The 25212-nt window shown below is 44.9% G+C and overlaps 1 protein-coding gene across 1 annotated transcript in view; it reads right to left on the minus strand.

The window, feature by feature from the left end:
* The window catches only part of YAP1 (Yes1 associated transcriptional regulator), a 109782-nt gene extending 85374 nt beyond the window's left edge, over positions 1–24408 (minus strand). The window contains exons 1-3 of the mRNA XM_029048162.2: positions 24095–24408; positions 23750–23936; positions 18454–18704 (exon numbers count right to left, since the gene is read on the minus strand). Coding sequence (XP_028903995.2) covers positions 18454–18704; positions 23750–23936; positions 24095–24408 — 752 coding nt within the window. The remainder of the gene's footprint in view (positions 1–18453; positions 18705–23749; positions 23937–24094) is intronic.
* Positions 24409–25212: the final 804 nt, after the last annotated feature.

Raw genomic sequence — 25212 nt, forward strand, 5'->3', positions numbered from 1 at the left:
TGGGAGGGGAGACTTTGAATGACAAACGCTTTGACTCTGTGCGGTCATTGATGGCTCATCCAGACGGGGACGAGAAGATACATGTGACATCACATTAGGTCAGACAGAGAGTATAACAAAATGACGTCGTGCGTGCCATTTGGCGAAGTCTGTCTGAGGCCACAATGACTTCTGACGCCCCCAACTCCCGACACCTACCGGGTCCCCATTTTCTTCAGAGCCGTCATGTCCCCCTGAAAACAGGTCCTCCCCTCCAAGCTGCAGAACTTGGCAGCAGGTCCCAAGGCGGAGGGAGGTTGGGTGCTGAAAATAGAAATACCGGACATAAAAGCATCCTGTGCTGTACCCATCCCACACACACCAGCTGAAACCAGACTGTCCAACACTAAGTTCACTGTAGGTGGGTTTAAAAAAAGGGGGAAAAAAAGGAATTCATTAAACTCTTACTGTGTGCCAGGCACTGTACTAAGCACTGCGGTGGATACAAGCAAATCGGGTTGGACACATCCCCGCTCCACAGTCTCAATCCCAATTTTACAGATGAGGGAACTGAGGCATAGAGAAGTGAAATGACTTGCTTAAGGACACAAAGCAGACAATTGGCACAGCCGGGATCAGAAACCATGACCTCTGACTCCCAGACCCATGCTCTATGCACTATGACATGTTGTAGGGCATGTGTCTACCAACTCCTATATTGTATTCTCCCGAGGGCTTAGTACAGTTCAGCATAGAAGCACTCACGCAATAAATACCATTTATTGATCATAAAACTAGGCTGGCCACCTGACTTTTACGCTATATCCTACAATATCCATCTCCCTCTAGGCTGTGAGCTCACTATAGGCAGTCAATATGTCTGTTTACTGTAATACTGTCCACTCCTAAACACTTAGTACAGTGTTCTGCACACAATAAGCAGATTTGGGCACCTCAAACCAAACCAGTCCAAACTATCGGGCTCCTCCCAATTTCCTGAACTCATCCTGCTCACTTGGCTGCCCTGGCTCGTTTCAAGACGGAGCCCCTCATGGCATGGTGCCACAGCAATGAACCTCAACTTCTGTGCTGGCCAATGATAAAAAGAAAACATGTCTGAAGACACCCTGATTTTCTGTAACTCACAGAAGATGAAACACACAAAAAAGGTCTATTTCCTGTACCTCTCATTTAACGAATGGGTGTTTTAATAGCACAGAATTTCAAGTTTCTATTAAATACCAATACTTCTCACATCTACCAGAAAGACCTCATTTTAAAACTTTTAAGTAGAATCACAGTTCAAAGAAAATATATGAGGCTGCCAGGATACAAACTAAATCACCAAAGTTACCTTCCAAATGACCCCTGTAGTATTGTTTTAAGAAAGCAAAGTGTAACAGGTCTCCCTCCACCTCAGTCTTAAATCTTATCTTCCTCCAACTCCATGATCTCCACTTTTTTTTTCTTTTAAATGGCATTTGTTAAGGGCTTACTAAGTGTTGGGCACTACACTAAGCACTGGGGTAGATATAAGATGATCAGGTTGGACACGATCCATACCCCACATGGGGCACAAAGTCTTAAATGAGGAGATTTAGCAGACAAGTACAGAGCCGGGATTTTAGAGGAGGGGGAGGGAAGAAGGGAAGGTAAATAAATTTTCATGCGAAGACATCTTTAAAGTCTCCCTTTTCGATTTCTGAAAGATAGTTTAAATTTTTTTCAATCTGCGGAACCCATAAACAACTTCTACAGTCCCAAAAGCACCCCAAGAGTTGTCATTTATGATACTGACATCCAAATTCACAAAGCTACTAAATATGTGGCTTTTTCGGTCAGCCCACAGAGGCTGAGCCAGGGAAGAAAGAGAAAACCTTACCAAATGGAAAATATAACTCATTTAATTTTGTCATCTTCCAAGGCCATTTAAAAAACAATGGAAAACCAGAAGTCAGCACACAGATTCAGTTGATACACCCTGGCGGGTACCCGCCCCCTAGACATCTGAGAAATGACTTGGCAAAGCTCTCAAAGACAAAGTTCTAGTTTGGTAGCCTTCAATGCACAGACGAGCATTTTCAATGACACTAACAGACTGCAATAAATGAAAAAAGCAATCACTCATTTTGAGAATTGGATTTCTGCAAAGAACCTACTGCAATAACGAGCAAAATCAACTCGTCGTTACTGCTGAAACTAAGTTCAATCCACTTTTGAAGAAAAAATAATAAACTAAAGGCTCTTGAGACAGCAAACAAGTGTATGAAATTCAGAATAGGCCACTTAATAGGTAAAAGTGACCTCTGGATGTCAGTCAATCATATTTATGGAGCACTTACTGTGTGCCCAGCACTGTGCTAAGCGGTTGGGAGAGTACAATATTGTATGTGCAAAGAACTCAACCCCTCTCCCACAGCCTCTCGTACAACAGAAGATTCTTCCGTGACATTCTTGTGTCATACAGGGACAGGCTGCTTATTGCATCCATACGCACCCAAGCGCTTAGTACAGTGCTCTGCACATAGTAAGCGCTCAATAAATACTATTGAATGAATGAATGCACATACCACTGATTGACGAAAAGAAATAAGAGGGAAAGGAAAAAAAAGAAGCATGGCAATGTGTCCATTCCCACCAAATCTGTGAAAAAGCTGCTGTCACTTTTCTCCCATTCCAACAACCAGTCAAAGCCCCTGAGAGAGGTGTCATATGGGAACAGAGTAGACAGCGGTGCAGAATGTTACCACCCAGTGAAAAGAGAATGTGGTTCAATCACTCTACGATCCCTACAAAAGTGCTCCTGGGAGCTCTGCAGGACAACAGGGCTCCAAGATTTTAAACTAAACAAAACAAAAAAGGTATGGATTTTTAATCCCTCTAGAACCAAACATTGCAAATATCCGGCTACAGGTGGGTAGGCCATTATTTAATCAGCACACTGATGGAGAAGTTATTGTTGATTCAGTTTGTTTTGACTACCACCCGGTGTTTCTGCACTAATCTCATAACTACTATTTACCAAGCGCGACTAAAGCAAAACAAAAACTCCCGGGGTTTAGATAGGAAAAACATAAATATTATACCAAGAGGCCTCCAAACATCAATCTTCAGGGCAAACAACTCCTGACACTTCCTTTAGTACCTATTTTCTGGTGTCATTGAGAATTCAAAAGCTACGGGATGGTGTGTGGCTGATGTACTTGAAGAAGCAACTTCTAAATCATCTTTTTTTTTTAACATGACTTACCATTCTGTTCAATTAATTTTACGATCATTGTAACAAAGCTCAGGAACGAAGGTAGATTTGCCTACCAAGTCTAAGAAATGTGCAAATAACATATATTCCAAACAAAAGAAGTTCAAAACACAGGTTTCACAAGGTGTGAAGATTAAGACCCCTCTTCTCCGGAACCTCTTTGATGGACAATTCCAAGTTTCTGTTATTGAGAGCTTAAACCAAAGGGGTGAAAAAAAAAAACAGCTCAATTTATCAAATAACAGAAGTGATTTTAATCATTTAGAGATAAAACAACATTAAATTTGAAGGGGTTTGTAATTATTTGATGCCAGGCTATATTCTGCAAGCTCAAAAAAAATTGTTCCCTTCAATTCTTCATAATTTACTTTTTAACAATTTGGGCTTAAGGTGCTTTTAAGTACCTCCTTCCCTTCAGCAAAGCAAGCAATTAAAGAAAATTAAAAAGTGCAAAGCTAGTGAACTCCTACTCCAGGCTGACTTCAGGGTGGAAGAATCAATTAAGTGGTGGGCAGTCACCGACTTGCTCAGCAACTCCTGCTCTAGCAAGATTGGAGCTGCAAGCCTGAGGAAAAGCTTCTCAAATAACAACTCCCCTGTCCCTTTTTAACTCCTCTCACTGTCCAAAGACAACTCCAATTCCCAAACTGCAGTCACGACAGCATTTTACCTTGTGAGAAAGAGCCATACACAAGCTAGTTAACCCTTAGAAGTACTCCATGCTAGCATAGCACTGAAATCTGATTTCCTAAAGAAACTGAACTGCTACTGGTTGTTTTCAAGACCGTTTCGTTTTGGAAGCGGATGAACAATTTGGATGTGTTCATGGCTCCTCCTGTATATAGAGCTCACTGCTAAAAACGCTTAGCTTTTAGACTGATCCACTATTCTTTCCCCAACCTTAACCATCTTTCTCCGAAAAAGAGCGCTCTACGTGAACCAAATTTTAGAAGGCTCCAGCAAAGCCAGGCTGATACCTAGTCTTACAAACCCTGAAAAGTTTTGGGAATGGTGCTTAGTAGGAAAGAGCACGGGCTTCGGAGTCAGAGGACGTGGGTTCTAATCCCCGCTCCGCCTCTTGTCTGCTGTGTGACCTTAAGCAAGCCACTTAGCTTCTCCGTGCCTCAGTTCTCATCTGTAAAATGGGGATTAATAAAAATAACAATGATAATGATGGTATTTGTTAAACACTTAACTATGTGCCAAGCAATGTTCTAAGCGTTGGATTATGACTGTGAGACTCACATAGGACAACCTGATTACCTTGCATCTACCCCAGTGTTTAGAACAGTGCTTGGCACATAGTAAGCATTTAACAAATAGCATTATTATTATCTCCCTTCCCCATCAGTTTTTGGCAGGGGGGAGAGGTGAAAGCAAGAGAATGGTGGATGGTAGCCTGGGAAATGGGGCTAATTGCTTGGGAGAGTACAATACAAAAGAGTTGGTAGACACACTTATCGAAAGGACATAAGTGCTATGGGGCTGTGGGAGGGGTGTCCTATAGGCTACAGATCCAAGAGCATAGCTGATATAGAAAGGAGAGAGAGTAGGAAAAATGAGGGCTGAGTCTTAGAAGGCCTCTTGGAGGAGATGTGATTTTAAGAGTCTCTGAAAGAACTGGAGCTAGAACCCAGATCTCCTGCCTCCCAGATCTATGCTCGTTCCACTAAGCCACCTTGCTGTCTTAGCTCACCTTAAACAAAAAATAAATCCATCAATGCTATTTATTGAGGGCTTGCTGTGCACAGAGTACTGTACTAAGTGTTTGGGAGGGTCAATACAAAAGGAGTTGGTAGACAGGTTCCCTGCCCGCGAAACAGAAATGTGCCTCAGAGTTCTTCCTTTGCCTTGCTGTTCTGCCTAGGTGAGGGTCAAAGAGCAGGAAAAGGGGGAGGCACAACCCATTTAGGCTTGGCTTTCTATTAGCTTGACCCGGGTCCAGAAGACAGGGGTCGGCCATGCTGCTCCCAATATGACTGAACCTCACAGACAATATACAGTATTTAGAGCCTGAACACTCAGGTGGCTAAACCCATCACACGAATAAACCGCTGAAATGGAAAATCTGCTAATGCCCAAGTTTACTAATTTATAAATGCAGTCTAAAACTCAAGCTACTGGGATAAACTAGATTTAAATACACTAAGTACTCTAAGTGATAAATGTAAATAGAGGAAGGGAAAAAAAATAATCACCACTGAGACAGCTGTGAATGAAGGAATTAAGGTGTGCAAGCATTCAACTAGGGATACTCAGACCACCTAAATTATGGACCTGGCACTAAAACCATCCTGTGAGGCTATTTAATTTCTTTAAATCTCAGTTTTCCTTTCCGTGAAACGGAGATGTGTGGATCATCCTAAACGTATTGAAAAAATTAAAATTCTAGTCCCTCTTTTCCCCCCTACCCAAAATGTGAGAGTGTTTCAAGGTGTTCAAAGAATACACAAAATGCCAGAGTTTGATCACAATTGTTGTTATTACAGAGCACTACACTAAGCGCTTGGGAGAGTACAATACAATAGAGTCGGTAGACACAGTCCCTTCCCACAGAGAGCTCAGTCTAGAGAGGAGCTTGCCTGTCTACTTGCTAACAACCCCAAAAAGCCATTGTGAAAAGGTATTAGCCATTAGCCCAGTGTTTTGAGAACATGAAGGAACTATCCAAGGCAGTGTAGATATTGTCACATTCTAGTATTTCCCCTAGATGTACTTTATTTTAATGTCCGTCTCCTCCGAAGACTGTAAGTTCACTGAGGGCAGGGATCGTGTCTACCAACTCTATTGCATTGTACTTTCCCACGCACTTAGCTCTCAGACTTTGTAGTGTGAGCTTACTACAGTCCTCTGCACACAATAAATGCTCAATAAATAACATTGATTTATTGAAGGGGTGAAGGAGAACTCGACAGGGAAGAACTTCCTCCTATTCACTGCCACAGTCTGGTGTTGCCACCCACACCCAGCCAGAAGACTTTGACCAGTCCCGGTTCATTCACTCGATCATATTTTTTGAGCACTTACTATGTACAGGGCACTGTACTAAGCTCAAAACTGCCAAATCTGAAGAAATACTGACCAGTGACCTGAACTCTAGGGACCTAAACTCTAGGGACCTACTTGTCTCCCAGACACAAGGGTTTTTCATCCCACGCACTGTCCAAATAATGCAGAACTAAGAGAAATCCACAGATAATTTATGGGGAGCTGAAGATAATTAATTGGCTTTCTCTCTTTTCTTCTTCCAGATCACCTGAGAGCAGAAAGCTGCTTTCAGTCCCTTTTCCGGCTTCTTCTTTTCCCCCTCTCCCACAGAAGATGGTTTTCGTAACTCCACCAGGTTTATCCTCCACACCCACACTTCCCTACCTTTCCCCCCCAACTCAAGTTATATGGCCGGGAGAAATGGCTCCAGGCCAGACCCTCTCAGTTATGGTTCTCTTTCCTGGATGCTAACTAAGGCTATGACAGAGGGCTCTGGGTGATTTATGTAGATTTTTTTTTTTAATTAGCACCTCTGAAGGCCCCTGGAGACCAAAGGAATGGAGAAAAAAAGAATTAAAACTTGGACAGAGGATGAAAATACATAACATTTTCAGAAGTAGGCTGGTCTATAAAAAAGAAATTGCATGTTTCAACACAAACCAAAAAAGTCAAGTCTGATTTCAGTCTCAAACTTGCTTTAGCTTAGCTTCCCAACACCAACCAGTTTCCTAAGAGAAACACAACTTCTTTTTCTCTAGTGTAAAAAGATAAAAATAATGTTGGTTACCTCAATCTCAAACAGACATGAAAAAAAGCATTCAGTTACATAATTGATGTTCAAAATACTGATAAGTAATTCTTAGCTCTCAAGATGACTTTTCTCAGGAAAAAGGTAGGTGAAAGGAAAAAAAAAAACAATTCTCAAATCAAATTCCTGAAGTATGCAACAGCATTATGATTCATTCACTCAATAGTATTTATTGAGCGCTTACTATGTGCAGAGCATTGTATTAAGCGCTTGGAATGAACAAGTCCTTACTTAGATCCTTGGCATATTAGGAGAAAAACAAATTGACCCATTAAATAAAGGGCAGACCATTAAAATTGCAGAAATTACACATACTTTGGAAGTTCTCACACTAATAGGTATAGGTATAAAAATTTAAGTGTTGTTTTAAGCAAAATGAAACCTAAGTGCATTATTTTGCAAAAAGGAAAGCTTTCTTTTTACTTTTCCAACACAATTCCAAAGATAAATTCAAAAGGGAAAAGAATCCTTGAAACACCACGAATTTAAAAAACAGCAATGCAACTTTGGAAACGGGCTCCCTATAGCTCTTCATAAATCAGAATTTTTTTTTTCAGGTAAACAACAGTAAATGACCTCTACTTGACTCTGGCTGTCAAGATTTCTTCTAGATTTCTTTTACAGCAAAAATCTCTAAATGACCGTAACTAACTTTTCCTACTACCATCACCACCCTTCCTGACCTTCTCTCCAACAAAATATTAAAATGAGACAAATGATAAAATTCTGATTTTTCCCCATCCCAGAAAACTCTTATTAATGAAGTTAAAGCAAAGTCCAGGATTGTTTGGAAGACAACATTTTGTTTCCTTAGTAACTGGGGACGTTGATAAGCAGCAGTCCTAGTAGCCTTGTTACACAATTCTTTTAAATGAAGCTAGTTTGTATATTAACTATTAACTATTTGATTGTAGTGAGAAAAAATAAGGGCAACAATTTAAATGAAATCCATCACGTATGATTTTATCTCTACTTTTGAGAATGAGAAGCAGCGTGGCCTAATGGATAGAGCATGGACCTGGGAGTCAGAAGGCCCTGGATTCTGCTGTGTGATCTTGGGCAAGTCACTTAACTTCTTTAGGCCTCAGTTACCTCATCTGCAAAATGGGGGCTAAGAACTTAATCTGAGCCCCATGTGGGACACGAACTATATCCAACCTGATTATCTTGTATCTACCCCAGCATTCAGTACAGTGCCTGGCACATAGTAAGCGCTTAACAAATACCATTAAAAAAAAAAATTCAGGATAGAGTCTTTGACATTTAGAGCCTGAATTTTTAACCCCAAAATAGGGTCACTGTGTATTAACTGTTCAATTTTCCCATGCAGGACAGTTATATCCCATAATTTGATTTGGATGGTTAACTAATCATGGATTAAACCTGGTGCAACATAAAGAGTCATTACACTCTTCTTTGGAGAACCGACAACCTTATACACAATCCAACCTCTAGGAAATGATAAAATAAACCATTTTAAGTGATAGAAAATTTGCCTTCTTTTAGTTGACAATACAAACCAATATATTCAGACACCATCAGGAAGGTTTTCCTTGTTACAGCTACAGGTTTCTCCCATTAAGGGTACACTCTTTTCTTCCGTAATGTCCATGCTCCATGGAGGAATCATCTGGTGGCACCCCTTTGCTTGATTTCAAGGCCACGTAACCCTAAAGCTGCCACACTACTACTAGAAACCATCTATGACAACAGTAAAAAGACTGGTACAACACATCCAAATAGGACCCAAGAATTTAAACCACCAAATCCTACGAGTTAACTTCAACATATGCTGCAGTGAAATGGGCACTGGGTTTGGAGTTGACTCACATATGATTAAACTGAACGCTAGCCTGCCTCCCAAACTTTGCCATTGACAGTTAAATATTTTCTACCTAATCAAAAGGCCGGGGGGGCGGGGAAGAGGGCGGGGGAGGAATCCAAGAAAAATTAGCAAAAACCCTGGCACACCACCATGCCACTTGCCTCACCCACCCCATCTCTAAACTGCAAGTTCACTGTGAGCAGGGAATGTGGCTGTTATATTGTACTCTACCAAGCACTTAGTTCAGTGCTCTGCACAGATTAAGTGTCCAATAAATATATCTGACTCTGAAAATGAATCGCATCAAAGTTGTCCCTAGTCCTCCACCTGCAGGTGAGACCACCTCCGTCCAGCCTGCCAATCTAATTGGTAATTGTGGTATTCGTTGAACGCTTACTATGTGCCTGGCACTATACTGACCGCTGGGGCAGATACAAGCAAATCAGGTTGCACACATCCCTGTCACAGTCTTAATCCCCACTTTACAGATGGGGTAAAGGAAGCCCAGAGAAGTGAAGTGATTTGCCCAACGTCACACAGCAGACAAGAAGCAGACAAGTAGCAGAGCCAGGATTAGAACCCAAGTTCCCCTGACTCCCAGGCCCGTGCTTTACCCAATAGGCCACACTGTTTCTCTGTTCTATAGTTTCCAGCCAGTTCTCCCACATACCATTTTGTCCGTCTCCTCTACCTTTTCGATATACTGACTTTTTATAGCATAGTCTTCATTGGTCTAGACCAAACTGGTTCAGTGAGTGTCCTACAACTTATTTGGCTTTTAGAGTTTGTTGGTTCTGCCACAGACATTATATCTGGCTTCCTGAACTATAAGTCACCTGTGACTGCGATTGTTTTGTCTGGGAAAAATCAGATTTAAATTTGTCTTGTGTTTTAGCTTTATTTTTATGATTTAAGTGCAAACAATATCTGCAATGGGAGTATTCTTTCAGCAATATTACCCCTTTCCAGTATTTGGAAGTGGCTAAGAGAAATCAACACCACACTAACTGTTGGGGATATGTGTATGGTGTTAAATCAACAGCACTTCGTTTGGCTCACTGAATTCTGGAAGCAATCTAAAATTTCATTTCCTCATCTGGGTTTGGGGACAAGGGCTGTATATTGAAGAATGAAGACATACGAGATCAACAACAACAACAACAACCGACCACACATGCCACTTTTTCCAGGAAAAGAGAAATCTTCCAAAAAACAAAAAATGTCAGAGCACATTTTAAATGGCCAAACCTTTCAGATATCATATTTCCAAACACAAGTCAATCGGATCTCCCTAACAAGGCAGACGGTGACAATTCGTCACATTAGTGGGCTAAATGTAAAGTTTTTCTTAAACTTTCTTAGGCAGTGCAAATGTTACCTTTGTTAATAAATCGAGTTTAGCCCCTAATTTTTAAGAATTAATGCTTCCAAATATAGAGTAAAACATCAAAAATCTACACACTACCTATGAACCAGTTAACATTAACTGGCATGGGAAAAACATCACCAACAATGTTCTCCACGTAACACAGGAATCGATCCACCTGCAACACAATCTCATTGAGCTGGACACATGTGGAGGATGGGTAACAGCAGGATGCCCAAGAAGGAGCTAGAAGGCCAACTGACAGGAGAATACGAACAGGAGGAGCAGATTAAATGAAATTGGCCCACTGCCATCTGCAGTGTCCCTTCCAAACACCGGGGACCAGGATATTCATTTAACCAGTTAGGGCGAAAAGTTAACCCCCCCACCCAAATCCAAAATACTTTGGGGGTAACAGCGAGAGCCAACCCATCTCCTGGCTCTCGGTGTTAAGACCTATCCTGAAGCAGGGTGGCTTAGTGGATAGATCCTGGGTTTGGGAATCAGAGGTCATGGGATCTAATCCCAGCTCCACCACTTGTTAGCTGTGTGACTTTGGGCAAGTCACTTTGCTTCTCTGTGCCTGGATTAGCTCATCTGTAAAATGGGGATAAAGACTGTGAGCCCCACGTGGGGCAACCTGATTACCTTTTATCTACCCCAGAGTTTAGAACGGTGCTTGGCACATAGTAAGCGCTTAACAAATATCATCATCATCATCATCTGGACTCTGTCCAAACCACAAGAGGAAACTAAACCTATGGGTCTGGACTTCGTTTGCCTTTCTTTTTGAAACCACTCAGGTGAATTAGGCAAATCGCTCCACTGATCAAATCACTGGCAAGAGCTAGTGCCAGACTGGGGCAAGTATACACCTAACGGAGCCGCTTTACCCCAACTACGGAAACAGACTGCAGCGAGCTTTCGCTTGGTAGTACCAGTTGCGCCTCCCTTTCCCCCATTTTAATTGCAAGTAGCTCATCCTAACCCAAACTCTGAAATTCTGCTCTCACCCTATCAACGTTTGTTTGCTCACTGAACTCATTCCAGAGCTTTTTGGCTTGTCCCTCCTTAGCAGCCGATTGATAAGTCTAATCATACAAACCAGTGCGATTTACCCAAATACCCCAAAGTTGGAAGATAGATGGAAAACTGAGGCCAAGCCAAACTTCAAATAATTTTGTCTGAAATAATACGATCACTGAGGTTCCAGCACTGTTTTCCTCCTTGAAGTTCTACGGCTGGAACTTCAGATACAATGAAAACACCACCAGTGACTGAACTAGTCCTGTAAATAGTTACAGGACTAGAAATAATTAATGCCAGAGGAGCAATAAAGAATGCAGATTTCATTTGTTTATCTAATGGGGGGTCAGGCTGATAAAGAAGTGTGAATTGAAGTTATTCTGGGAGGGAAATTAACATTTTCTTTTAAAACTGTCTAAACTATGTTTCCAAAGTGCTTTTAAAACTTACATGCAAATTCATGCCACAAGTGTCTTTTCTAACCCACAGGAGCTATTTTCTGCCCAGACCTGTCACTACAACCAGGGCTTCCCGAGATGGTACAAAAAGCTTTCAGGATACTTATCCAGTGAACAGGGCTTTTGGTCCCATTTCGCATACATTTTCTCACTCGGTGGGTAAACATGAAGAGTAGAAAGTCAGATACCAAGGCCAGCCCAGTCAACAGAACAAAAGTTTCTTTAAGTCTTCTGAAACAGATTTGGGTGTGCTGCCCATCTTACATATCTCTTTGCTCTTTCTCTGTCCACAAAATCCTGGCCTAGTCTAGCGGCCATTTAAACATCCCTGGCCAATTTATATTCAGTTTTGTCAGGGCATGTCACCAAGAGAGCAGTGCAGAAGCCTATCCCCAAAAGGGTTTTTTGTAGCGGGTCACGCTTAATCAATGATATTTATCGAGCGCTTACTGTGGGAGCAGGGCATCTTCATCAGCAACAGCGTATTAAGTACATGGGAGAGTACACAGAGTTGGCAGAGATGTTCCCTGCCCCAAAAGAGTTTGCCGTCTAGAGGGGGAGACAGATATTAATATAATTACAGACATGTACATAAGTGCTGTGGGGAGACTATCGAGTGTTTAAAGGATACACTTGATATTCGGAGTTTCCCATATTTGGAAGCGGGGGGGTTAGAGAGGTTCAAGTCTCAAGTCAGGGGAATCTGATGAACCTGGTGAGATATGGAAAAATGTCCCCAGGAAAGGAGTGAGAAACAGAGAACCGGGAGACAGTGAGGCCATAAAGGATAAAAACAGCTGAAGACCCCGCAGGAGGGGAGGGAATGACCAAATTAGCATCCTTCGGTTAATTTGCAAGGATTGTCTATCACTTATTGGATGAGTTACAGATTATAATCCCTCCCATACCCTGAGCCTGCTGAGGATTAAACAACCGGGCCATCCCCTGTTTCTGGCTTCTAAGAATGCTGAGGAGAGGACTGTCTTGATTTATACCAACTCCTTTTGTTCGCCTTTAGGAGAGGTCAAGCCCTGAACAAATAAAAGTGCTTCCATGGTGGCAGTTCTTGTTCCCAGGAAACCTGGTGCTACAGTACTTAAGTGACTAGAGCCATGAAGCAATCCTTCTTCATAAAGCAATAATGTCCCTTTCATGGTCTGAAGTTCTGATTAATCCTGGAAGCAACAGCCCAACGAGGAGGAGATGATTGCTTAGTAACCACCGTTCCCGATGCACACAATTCTTTTAATACTTCCCATTACACAACTCTGTCCTAGTACAGATCTGAATTATTAAGCCGCACACAACAATGGTTAAATGACTCTAGAAGATGCAGGGCGTCTCTAAATTCAATAAAATGAAAGACGCTACTTTATATCAAATAAAGCTACACTGCCCATTTCTGCCCTCTTGGTGGTTCTAGGCAAATTTAAATTTTAAATGTATCATCGGTCCCAAGAAAAAAAATCCTTCCCCTCGTTTGTCACCAGTCCATTTTTTTCTACTCAGGAGACCCCCGTTTTCTAGGCATAGCTAGCAGAGAAAATACTTCTTACAAGCAAATGAAAACTCCTTATATTTTTTTGTTTTTACCATGATCCAACCACCCTACAAATACGAAATAGTTAACCTAAACAGTGGGGGTGAGGGGAGCCTCCCATGCTTGCAGACTCTTGAGTTTACTGCATTTCTGCATGTAAACCACCAATTAAATCTTGCCCTGTTTACATTAAAAATGCTTTCATTTATATTTTTGCTGATAAGTGGGCTTATCTTACAGTCTATTTGTTTAGTTACAACCACCCTCTTCAAACTCTGTTTTCCCTCCTGAACTGCAAGGAGGAGCACTCTCAAATGAGCCCTTCCAGAGTCTTTCTGCCCTTCCAGATTCCTTTCCTCTAAATCAGAGCAGTATTGCGGATCACCCTTTCCATCCCCACTCACTCACTGCAGAGCAGAAGAGACACTTTCAGCTTTATCACAGCTCAGTCTCAATACCAAGACGAAGAGGTGGAGACTTACCCCTCCCCTGAGATCTGGAAATACTTTATGAGACGGCAATTTGAACTGTTTTTGAAGTTTCCTCTACATCTTCCAGAATGACAGGTCTTTCATTTTCAAGAGGGAAACCCTTTACTTATACTTACTGCAACACCATCTAACCACACCATAACCAACTTCTCATTCTTTGTTCCACTGTTGTGGGACTTTATTTTAAAACATTTAGCTTTAGCGCATCGGTTAAGATCTACAGCTTTGTGTTCTCTAAAAGGCATAAGATAAACACATATTTTGGCAAAAGCGAAAAGCAGAGAAGAACGAAAATCAGTTTTCAGGGCATCAAATGGCTGTTTTAGATGTCTCGCTCAACATCTTAGTTTGCACTGGAGGAATCAAAGATTTGACTGTCTTTCTGAAGCAGTCACTGGTAAGTGTCAAAGGAAGAGCCAAAGTCTATCTACTGGAGTAGTTACAAACACGGTCTGTGACAACGTTTCATTTGATACCTGAAAAGTCCCAAATCTACGCTGAGCAAGGCCAAACACTCTGAGAAGCCTCCTTAATCAAGGTGCTGAATGCGTTATTTCATCAATAGCTTAAAGGTACTCGGGGCAAATTTTGTGAGCACAATCTCAAATGGACCTTCTACCCAAGGAAACCAGAAAAGCCTAAAACCAAGTCTTTTGCCACTCAACTGGAATAGAGAAGAAAAAACACACACATACGGGCAAGAAATCTAACTTTGAAACGATGTTATGCGGGACAGACCAAATGCAATCTCTAAAAAGTTGCGTGTTTGTGTCCCTTTTTAAAAAGGAAAAAAGTAGAAGTGATTAGACATCAAGTTTGCAGGAAGTTGTGTGTATATGGTAATGGCTTCAGGGAAATTGATAATAAAAACTCATTTTGGAGAAGTATAAACACCCTCTACCCCCACAGATAGAATTGAAGACTAATTCAGGAAGTTATTCAACAGTTCATAAAGAAATAGGAAGTTGTTGACAAACTATCTGAAGAGCCATTTCCTGTAGGAAAAGCAACTACAAGGCAGCCGAGGTGCAGAACAATTTTCTCAAAGCGTGATGAAATACAGCAGTTATTCATGCACGCTCAATCCATTATGTGAAGAGAGCCAAATTTTAAGATTCAATGAATGACGGAAAAAGGAGGATTAGATGTACTACATGTACCCCAAAATATTTATAAAAATAGAAACCTGTTACGGCCACTTAACTCTGGTTCAGGTAGTTGACCTGTGCTGTTACTATAGTACAATATCTCCGTGTGCTCTCTTATCAGGATGAAGTAGACGCTTTCTTCACAGTTCAGACTACTGGGATGGCCTCCTCGGGAGGGAGGTCTTTAAAAGTAGGACTTTCTTTTTTTTGAATGGCATTTGTTAAGCGCTTACTTAATAAGTCAGTCACCATTCTAACCGCTGGGGTAGTATGAGATAATTAGGTCGGACACGGCCCTGTCCCGCACGGGGCTCACAGGCAAAGTAGGAAGGAGAACGGGTATTTAATCCCCATTGTACAGTTGAGGAAACTGAGGCACTGAAAATTTATGTGACTTGCCCAAGGTCACCCAGCAAGCAAATCGCCAGAGGCAGGATTAGATTCCAGGTCCTCTGACTCCCAGGCCCGAGCTCTTGCCACCAGGCCACGCTGCTTCTCGTCTGCTACTGCTATTCCTTTGGGATGGTGGAGGCGTTGGCCAGCCCTTCGCAGATCCCTTCTGGACGGTGAACGGATCGATATTTAAAGTAAAACCATCGTCCAAAACCTCTGGGGACCCAACGACCCACCACCTTTGATTTTTATACTTAACTGGTATCTAAAAGACAGTCCACATAGCATTTTGTAACACATGCACAATATGTGACTTTCGACTGGTTAAAGTTTCATTTCAGATTTTTTAGGATACTTCAAAATGATACATGAAATACCCTTTTCAATCTTCAGCCACTCCTGACCATGTAGATGGCAACGTGAAAATATCTGCATTCACATAAAAAGTGAAGTGAAATGTTCCTTGGCGTGACAGTCTCCAGTGCACCAAAAGGTGATTAAACTCTTCAGATTGATGAGTACCAAGTGTCTGGTATTTAGAGATCTGAAAAATCAGTTTTAATCCCAAAAGGCATTCCTTGTGCTTATTCTAGATTTACGGAATTTTCCCTCCATCTTCACCGAGTTTCTAATACGGTTTCAGGGCAGTCTACAAATTACATTACTAAGATAAAAGGGTCTAGCTTACTCTTTCAGAGCTGGATCCTACCTTTACAGAAGCCACAACTGATCTCTGTAACTGACGTCGCCCTTGAGTTACTTCCACTCCTTCTCTCATTATATAAGAGGTGCTGATCTTCGGATGGTTAGAATCCCATTTCCCACACCGCGTCCCACTGAGCTATGCCAAGAAGCACAGCATCATGGGATCGGCCGGCAATTGGAAAAATTGAATACATAAATGTCCTATGTCAAGGCACATTGTTTTCAACCTTTTCAGAAGAGCACATTTTGCCTACAGCAGATAATACCTGGGATGGTAAAAACAACAGAAAATGAGGCTCGAAAGAAAAGGGTAAAAACTGTGACTGAAGAAAAGTGGTCTTTCCAGGGAAGATTGCTTCAGTCACTCGCTAATCCTTAAGGGCAAAGTGTCAGAAAAAGATTGTGTCTGAAATGGAATGATTTCCAATTCCTACCCACTAGAAAGGCTACTGGAAATAACTCAAAAAATGCTTAGGGAGGAGGTTAATTAAGAGAAGCATTTGCACTGTAGAAAAACCTTCTAAAAAAGGACCTATTTTTGAGTTAGGTTAAAACGGCCTAATGGTCAAAATAAGGAAGAATGTTTATTCATGCCAAACCAGAGGCATTGGTGGTCTCCAACCTATAGGCAGCATGAGAAGAGCTAAAACTTATTAAGAAACTGTAAACAGAGTCTTCAGCTGTTCTCAGAGTCTCTCCACAGCACTGAGTAAGGAAAGCCGAAAGCAAACAGCCTATTAAGCGGTTTAAAATCTCCCCAGGTCAGCATGTGACCCAGCAGGGAGAGGTTCAAAAAGTACAGCCTTTATTTTTCTTCCTAACAACCTGGTTTGTTTCCACTCCTTTCCCCTTCAAGACACATCCTTCACAGCTAGCAGCTCTTTCAATCATTTACTTTGGATGTCTGCTTGAGAACAAACCATCTTGCTCATGCAGATGAGTTTGCCAGACTTGTGTGTACTTTCCAGTCTCAGGCTCTTTATTGTTCTGGTGGAAACTGACCCTTTGAAATGGATACCAGGACACCACGAAGGGGGGGGGGGGGGGGGAGAACTTGCCTAAAAAGTTAAAAGATTTTCTGGAGTAACAATTAAACTGAAGAGAAAATTTAAATCATCTCCTGTGCTCTTCACCTAAAAGAGCGAAAGATATTTTGGAGCTCTTTAAAACAAACTGTTTTTCAAAATATGGAATGAAAACCCTTGTTAAAAAAAACTGAAATATCAAGGTGCAATAAGACAGCTAAAATGATATTACATACAATTTATTTGGATTACGGTTTTTAAATCTTCCCAACTTTCTTTAAAAAGTTAAGATTTCACTATGAACTAGTCCAATTAAAACTTGAAATACTTCTCACTGTCCCAAAGAAATCAAACCTCTACATCGCTATATCAGCTTTATAATAGAACAGTCAAAACTATTACTACATTTCTACGTTTCGAGTCTTGAACACTTTTCCCTTTTTTGGTAATCCCGAAAAATACTTTCCACATCTTTTACATGAAACGGGTCAGAGACTTAAGGGGGCTTTGTCGCTAACTTTAAAATTAAAGAGGAAAATAACTTAAGTACCATCCAGCGTGATGGAACTTTGAGCATTCCATTAGAGCATCCGAGGGCCAACCGAACTTCTGGGTGGACATTTTCAGAGGGTGCCAGTGACATTAGAGAACAGCCCAGCTTAAAAAAAAAATGGTGACACCCCAAACCGATGGCATGGACCAAGTATTTTAACCATCAAAAGTTTCAAAATATTCTATCAATCCTGCCAAAAAATTGATTTTCAAGTGTTTGGTTTCAAAGATTTTCACCCCAAATGTTTAAAATTGGAAGTGTCTTGTACTTTAACGCTCAGATTCGTTTTGTGACTAGTTCCACTTCGATAGGAGCGATGCTGCCACTTTACAATGAATTCAGCAAATTGCTGAGATGGGCGAGTCCAGTTGGTTTGGGCACTTTTTTTAAAAATTTTTATGGTATTTGTTCAGGGCTTACTCTGAGCCAGGCACCACACTAAACACTGGGGTAAGACACAACCTAATCAGTTTGGATGCGGTCCAGGTCCCACGTGGGGGCTCACGGTCTTTATGCCCATTTTACAGACGAGGCACTGAGGCAGGGAGAAGTTACGTGTCTGGCCCAAGGTCACACCGCAGACAAGTAGCGGAGCCGGGGTTTGAACCCAGGTCACCTGATTCCCAGGCCAGTGGCCTTTCCACTAGGCGACTCTGCTTTTCTTGAAGTTTCGCTGCTGCACTTGAGATCTACCGAGTTGCACGTGCACACACACGTGCACACAATCGTTTCCCCCAACAGCACCGGACAATACTTATTGATTAAAGGAGCTTTAATAAAGGGTCGGACAACTATATTTCTTCTTCCGCTCTTGAGAATGTAATTGTCAAATGAATGGCTCGCCTTCCCCCCGCTCTCCCGCCACTTCCCCCCTCCCTTGTTCACTTACTTCAGAAAATATCTCTGACCAGAGGACGTCTTTGCCATTTCCCAGCCTGCTGGCAGTGGCACGTCATCAGGGATCTCGAAGGATGACTGGCGGAGATGTTGAGCCGAAGGAGAAGCTCCGGGGCCTGAAAGGACTCCAGAGGGTGTGAGTGTCCCCGGAGAGACAGCTCCCAACTGCAGGGAAGCCGGAGAGGAATGAGCTCGGACGTGCTGAGGAGTCAGGGCTCCTGCAGTTCCCGCATCAGTGCTTGCCTGTTGGGAGTCCAAAGTGCTTCCATTAACCTCTCGCTTAAAACAGCCATTAGCCGCACCAACCAACGTGAAGGATGCATCACGACACGATCTGACTGCGATTTCACAAGACCTTGAGAAAAGAGCTCTTCAAAAGTTAGCCACCTCAAAAGAACCCATAGGACCGGCTCTTGAAAGTGCTTGCGTGGGTTTCTCGTATTAAGGGCAGGCTCTACTTCTACCGCATTCACTGAGGAGGATTCCCTTAACAGCACGAGTCAGTCTGGCATTTCCACAAATACCAGCGGCACTGTTGGTCTCAGAGGATGGGGCAAACGCATTTGGAGAGAACTGAATGAAAATCTGCCCGACTGAAAAACGATCTGTAAGGTATGAAATACGCAGGTCCGAAACAAAAGAGTAGCAATCCATTTAGCTTTTGAAGAGAATTTTGGTCCTGGTTTGGGAAACGTCAAAGTATCAAGGAAATTGAGTTTCTTAAATTGATGAGGCAGGTATGTGAATTTTTTATTTCTTTTTAAAGATCACCTTCCCTCGACAAAACTCATCAGGAAATTCCTGCAAATAAGTTTCTTCACAGGATGGATAAATCCTCAAGGAAGAGAGCACATTCACCAACACAAGTTTTAAAGGAGGCTAAAGTGCCTGATGTTACAAAGGGTAATTATTTCTTGCTTAACAACTGGAAGCTGTCATTAATTTCAGCAGTTGTAAGCATCTGGACACTGCAATTTTTGTGGATTACCAAGGATATCTGCTCCAAACCCCACACCCTCTTGTATTTCTTGGGTGTAACAGAATCAGATCAAAATTAGGGCTCTGAATAGTAATGTACTTAGGGTTTCCCCTACGTACTCCTGTGCAAACCTGAAAAATACATCAAGTCAGTCTGAAAATGGAATCACCGACCCATAACTAGTAAGATCTTTCCTTCTTAAACGTGGAAATTCATTTCAGTAATAAACCTTCAGGGCTTGGGTCTTGTGACTTCTGCAAGCTTCTAAAGTACTTTTACAGGGCTCTGCATACAGTTAGGCCCTCAATACGTTTGACAGGAAAATCCTGAAATACGGAGAACCACAAGTTATAATTGATATAGTGTGAATTTGTAAAAAAAGAAAAAAAATACACAAATTGAATCAACAGATTAAGAAGCTCTACAGCATCATGGCTCGGGTTGTAAATATGATAATCAGCACAACTATTGCCAGAAAGCTGCCAGCACCCAGAAGTTATTAACTGCCTTGAACTCCTTGAAGTTTTGCATTTGCGGGATACACTTTTACAATCCCAACTTCTTTGTGTGGGCTGTTTGAATGAACGTTCGTTTCACGTCATGGATTTAAAGTGTGGAAAATGAATACAGAATGCTTAATCTAGTTTGCAGTAATTGTTAGATTTAAAAAACCCATTTATGGCAAAAATTATATCCCTGCACAGCTATGGAGTGTTTTCAGCTGTACAGTGGTGGCTGGGGGAGGGAGGGACCGGGGGCGGTGTAACTAAAGGTTTAAGGGCAGTCCTCAGATTTACAACCTAATCAATTCCTGAAAAGTTGGGATTTTAAATTGAACCAATTTCCCCAAATATAAATGGGAGATTGATTCCCGGACCAAGATCAGATACCCTATTTTTACCAAAATTACCCAGAATTGTGTGATGACAATGAGGTCGCAAACAACAGACCAGACTCAGTCATGTCACAATTGACTTGGGGACCAAGAACCCATGAGAAGTGATTGATTACGGTTCTCCTCCTTCCAGATTCGTGTACTCAATAGGATGAGTAATTCCTGTATCGCTACACGAATGGAACATATCGAGCCCGAGAGGTTCCATGATAGGGCAGGCGGTCGACTTTTACCTCAGTGCACGTGAAGCGGATGTGTCGACCCTCCCTAGTGACCGCCTAGCAGGCATTCCCATTTCCACTGCCCATTCCCCGGCCTCTTAAAAACTTCTCCTTTCACCCACAGCTTTTAAAGTGGTTTCCAATGGCTCACGGGGGCAGCTCCCCCATTGCCCACACGCCAGAGTTTGGGCCACAAACGAGGCTAGCGTGGTGAAGCGTTGCAGTGTTGAAACCGATGTGCTGTAAAGCTGAAAAAGAGTGCAAGGTTGGAAACTTAAGTGTCGTTCGGCCCGATCCGGAACGTAATAACTTGTACATTGTTCTTGAACCAGAGACCTAAACTTTCTCCCATCTTACGGAGAGTCTTCACCCCCTGATGTCAGAAGGTTCAAGGGGCTACCCATTTGGAACAGTTTTGTTCAGCCTTACGATTGAGGGGAGGGGGAGAGCAGAGGCAGGGAGAAGGGGATCAATATTCTTTGCATTCAGGTCACTCTAGGCTCTAAGAAACCCGAAGGTAGTTACTTGAAAAATCAATATCGATCTTGGAACAAGTTTCACCCTACAGAACACTTGTCACACCCCATGCTTCAAAAAGAGTTCTAAGTCCTTCAAAAGAGGGCATTAAAATGCTGTCAGACCCTTAATGGAAAGGGAGGCCCCAGGGTGAAGCAATGGTCAATGAATTGACAAAATACACAAAATAAACATATGTTTACATAAATAAATCTATATATATATATAGGGAAGGAGCATAGCTTTGTGGATGGAGCATGGGCCTGGAAGTCGGAAGGTCTTGGGTTCTGATCCCGGCTCCGTCACTTGTCTGCTGCGTGACCTAGGGCAAGTCACTTCCCTTCACTGTGCCCCAGTTACCTCATCTGGAAAATGGGGACTGAGACTGCGAGCCCTGCGTGAGACTGGGACCGTCTCCAACCCGCAGCGCCCAGTCCAGTGCCTGGCAAATAGGAAGCACTTCACCAGTGGCCCAATTATTATATACTTTCAGAGGAAGGCTGGGCTTCATCGCTTTTGAAGAGTTAGTCATCGCTTCCCAAACACCAACTTTTAATCATCCTTGCACTACGAAAGAGTCCGCATGAGTCAACCTGCGGGACGTTGCCAAAGACTGCTTTAATGGACGCTCAGAACGGAGCATTGTAGTGGCGGGGCCGGTCCCGGGCAATCCCGCAGCCAACAAAACACTCCCAACTCCCCAAATCGACAAGTGAAACGAAAACATTTCGATTTATTTGGGGGGTGGGGAGGAGGTTGCAACCGACCCTCGGCAGGGGAGGAAACCTTGCGGAAAAATACCTTGGCGATCAACTTTAAAGGAAAAGTTTGGGCCGAGGGAGGTTTATGTCTCCAGTTCCAAACCAGGGTTGGTGGGGGGGGAAATATGGAGAAAAAAATAAATGCTTTCTGCGCTTCCAAGGAGGGAGGTTGGGGAAAATGGAGAAAACATGAATGCCTTCTGTACTTCCACGGGTGGGGGGGGCCCTTTTCTGTACTTCCAGGGAGGGAGATGGGGGGGCGGGAAATGGGGGGAGCAGTGCATTCGGTGCTTCCAGAGAGGGAAGTGGGTGGAAAAATGGGGAGGGGGGATGCTTCCCGAACTTCCAGGGAGGGAGGTGCGGGAAAAAAAGTGCTTTCTGTACTTCCAAGGAGGGAGGTGGGGGAAATGGGGGAAAAACAAATGCTTTCTGTGGTTTCAGGGAGAGTGGTGGGGGTGGGAAAAATGCTTTCTGTACTTCCAGGAAGGGAGGGAGGGGGAAAATGGGGGGGGGGGGATGTTTTCTGTACTTCCAGGGAGGGAAAAATGGTTTCTGTGCTTCCAAGGAGGGAGGTGGGGGAGGGTGGAAAAAGGGAGAGAAACTAACTCCCCCACCCCCAATCGAGCCGGAAAACTAGGGAACGATTAAGCGATTCCCGGGTAGGGCGCATGAGCTGGACCCCACCTCAACTTTACCAACTCGGCTGGCCCACGACCCAGTTGGCAGAACGCCCTTCGACCGGGGGGGGGGGGGGGGTCGAAGGACGGAGGAAAGGAAGAAGGCAGGAAGGAAGGAAGGAAGGAAGGAAGGTAAGTGCGGGCCGGGCCGGGGAGGGGCTTGCATTGTGCAAGCCCACCGAGTTGCACGGAACTTCTCGCCGAAACTTTCCCCACCCCCTTCCTCCCTTCCCTTCTCCTCCTCCTCCTCCCGCCCGCCCCGGGCAATGGGGGAAAGGGGAGACCAAGGAGGAGGAGGAGAGGAGGAGGCAGGGGAGGAGAGGAGGAGGCAGGGGAGGAGAGGAGGAGGCAGGGGAGGGGGAGAGGAGAGAAACCCTGCCGCCCCCGGCTTCTTCTGGTGAGGGCCCTGGGCGGGAGCCCAGGGACTGTGGAAGGGAGCACGGAGGGAAGAGGGGAGGGAGCACAGAGGGAGTATGGAAGGGATCACGGCAGGGAATACAGAGAGAGTATGGAAGGGAGCACAGGGAGTGTGGAAGGGATCACGGAGGGAATAAGGGAGGGAGCATAGAGTATGGAAGGGAGCTGGAGGGACGAGGGGAGGGAGTAGAGAGGGAATAAGGGAGGGAGCACAGAGGGAAGTATGGAAGGGAGCAGGGAGGAAATAAGGGAGGGAGCACAGAGGGAAGTATGGAAGGGAGCAGGGAGGAAATAAGGGAGGGAGCACAGAGGGAAGTATGGAAGGGAGCAGGGAGGAAATAAGGGAGGGAGCATAGAGGGAATAGGGAAGGGAGCACAGAGGGAAGTTTGGAAGGGAGCAGGGAGAGAATAAGGGAGGGAGCACAGAGGGAGTATAGAAGAGAGCAGGGAGGGAATAAGGGAGGGAGCACAGAGGGAGTACAGAAGGGAGCAGGGAGGGAGCACAGAGGGAAGTTTGGCAGGGAGCAGGAGGGAATAAGGGAGGGAGCACAGAGGGAGTATAGAAGGGAGCACGGAGGGAATAAAGGAGGGAGCACAGAGGGAGTATAGAAGGGAGCAGGGAGGGAATAAGAGAGGGAGCACAGAGGGAGTACAGAAGGGAGCAGGGAGGGAACACGGGAGGGAGCACAGAGGGAAGTTTGGAAGGGAGCAGGAGGGAATAAGGGAGGGAGCACAGAGGGAGTACGGAAGGGAGCACGGGAGGGGGAGTAAGAGAGGGAACAGAGGAGGGAGCCGGGGGGGCGGCGTGCGCGTGTGACCTACCTGGCGGGAGTGGGCCTTGGGGTCTGGGGGCTTGAAGAAGGAGTCGGGGAGCTTCCTGAGTCTCATGGGCACGGTGTGCGGCACGTTGGCCGTCTTGGGGTTCATGACGGCGTTGAACAGCGCCTCCAGGTCCGTCTCCGAGTCTCCCCGGACGTGGACGATCTGGTGTCCGGCGGGCGGCGGCGGGGCGGCGGCGGCGGCGGCGGCGACGGGGGCGGGGGCGGCGACGGGGCCCCCGCCCCCCCCAGGACCGGCTCCCCCGGGCCCCCCGCCCCCCCCAGGACCGGCTCCCCCGGGGCCCCCGCCCCCCCCAGGACCGGCCGGCTCGGGGGTCCCGGCGGCGGCGTTGGCGGCGGCGGCGCTGGCGGGGGTGCCGGGGGGCGCCGGGGGCTGCCCCCCGGCCGGGGCGGGCTGCTGGCCCGGATCCATCGGCCGCTCCTCCGCCCCGGAGGGCTTCCCGGCGGCGACGGCGGCGGCGGCGGCTCCCGCTGGCTGCAGCCCCGGGACCGGACTCCGACCAAACTTTCTCCTCCAAAACTTCCTCCCCTCCACGTGACCGCAGCTCCGCCTCCTCTTCCCATTCCCAACGCCCCCTTCCTTAAAGGAACAGGCGGCCCGGGAATTCCGCCCCTTCCCCTGGCTCCGCCGACCCCTGCCATCGCCGTCCTAAGCGCCGGGGGGAGATCCGGGGTCATCAGGTGGTCCCACGTGGGGCTCACAGTCTTCATCCCCATTTTTCAGAGGAGGGAACTGAGGCCCAGAGAAGAAGAAGAACAACAATGTTGGTATTTGTTCAGCGCTGACGATGTGCGGAGCACTGGCCTGAGCACTGGGGAGATCCGGGGTCATCAGGTGGTCCCACGTGGGGCTCACAGTCTTCATCCCCATTTTTCAGAGGAGGGAACTGAGGCCCAGAGAAGAAGAACAACAACAATGTTGGTATTTGTTCAGCGCTTACTACGTGCGGAGCGCTGTCCTAAGCGCCGGGGGAGATCCGGGGCCATCAGGTGGTGAATAGAATAGAATTTATTCGAAAGAAATAGAATTTACTGAGCACTTGCTGTGTGCAGAGCTCTGTACTAAGTGACCACCTGGCAACATGGACAGATAAATGATGTAATAACGGTGGTATCTGTTAAGCGCTTACTACGTGCAGAGCGCTGTCCTAAGCGCTGAGGGAGATACAAGGGAATGAGGTTGTCCCACGGGAGGCTCACAGTCTTCATCCCCATTTGACAGAGGAGGGAACTGAGGCCCAGAGAAGTGAAGTGACTTGCCCACGGTCAGCCAGCTGACGAGTGGCAGAGTCGGGATTCGAACCCACCACCTCCGACTCCCAAGCCCGGGCTCTTGCCACTGAGCCAAGCGCTTACGTTGTGCCAAGCACTAGTGTGGACCCAGGGTAATGAGGTTGCCCCCACGTGGGTCTCACGCTTTTCATCCCCATTTGACAGAGGAGGGAA

Source organism: Ornithorhynchus anatinus, chromosome 20 (assembly GCF_004115215.2).
Source record: "Ornithorhynchus anatinus isolate Pmale09 chromosome 20, mOrnAna1.pri.v4, whole genome shotgun sequence".
NCBI lineage: Eukaryota > Metazoa > Chordata > Mammalia > Monotremata > Ornithorhynchidae > Ornithorhynchus > Ornithorhynchus anatinus.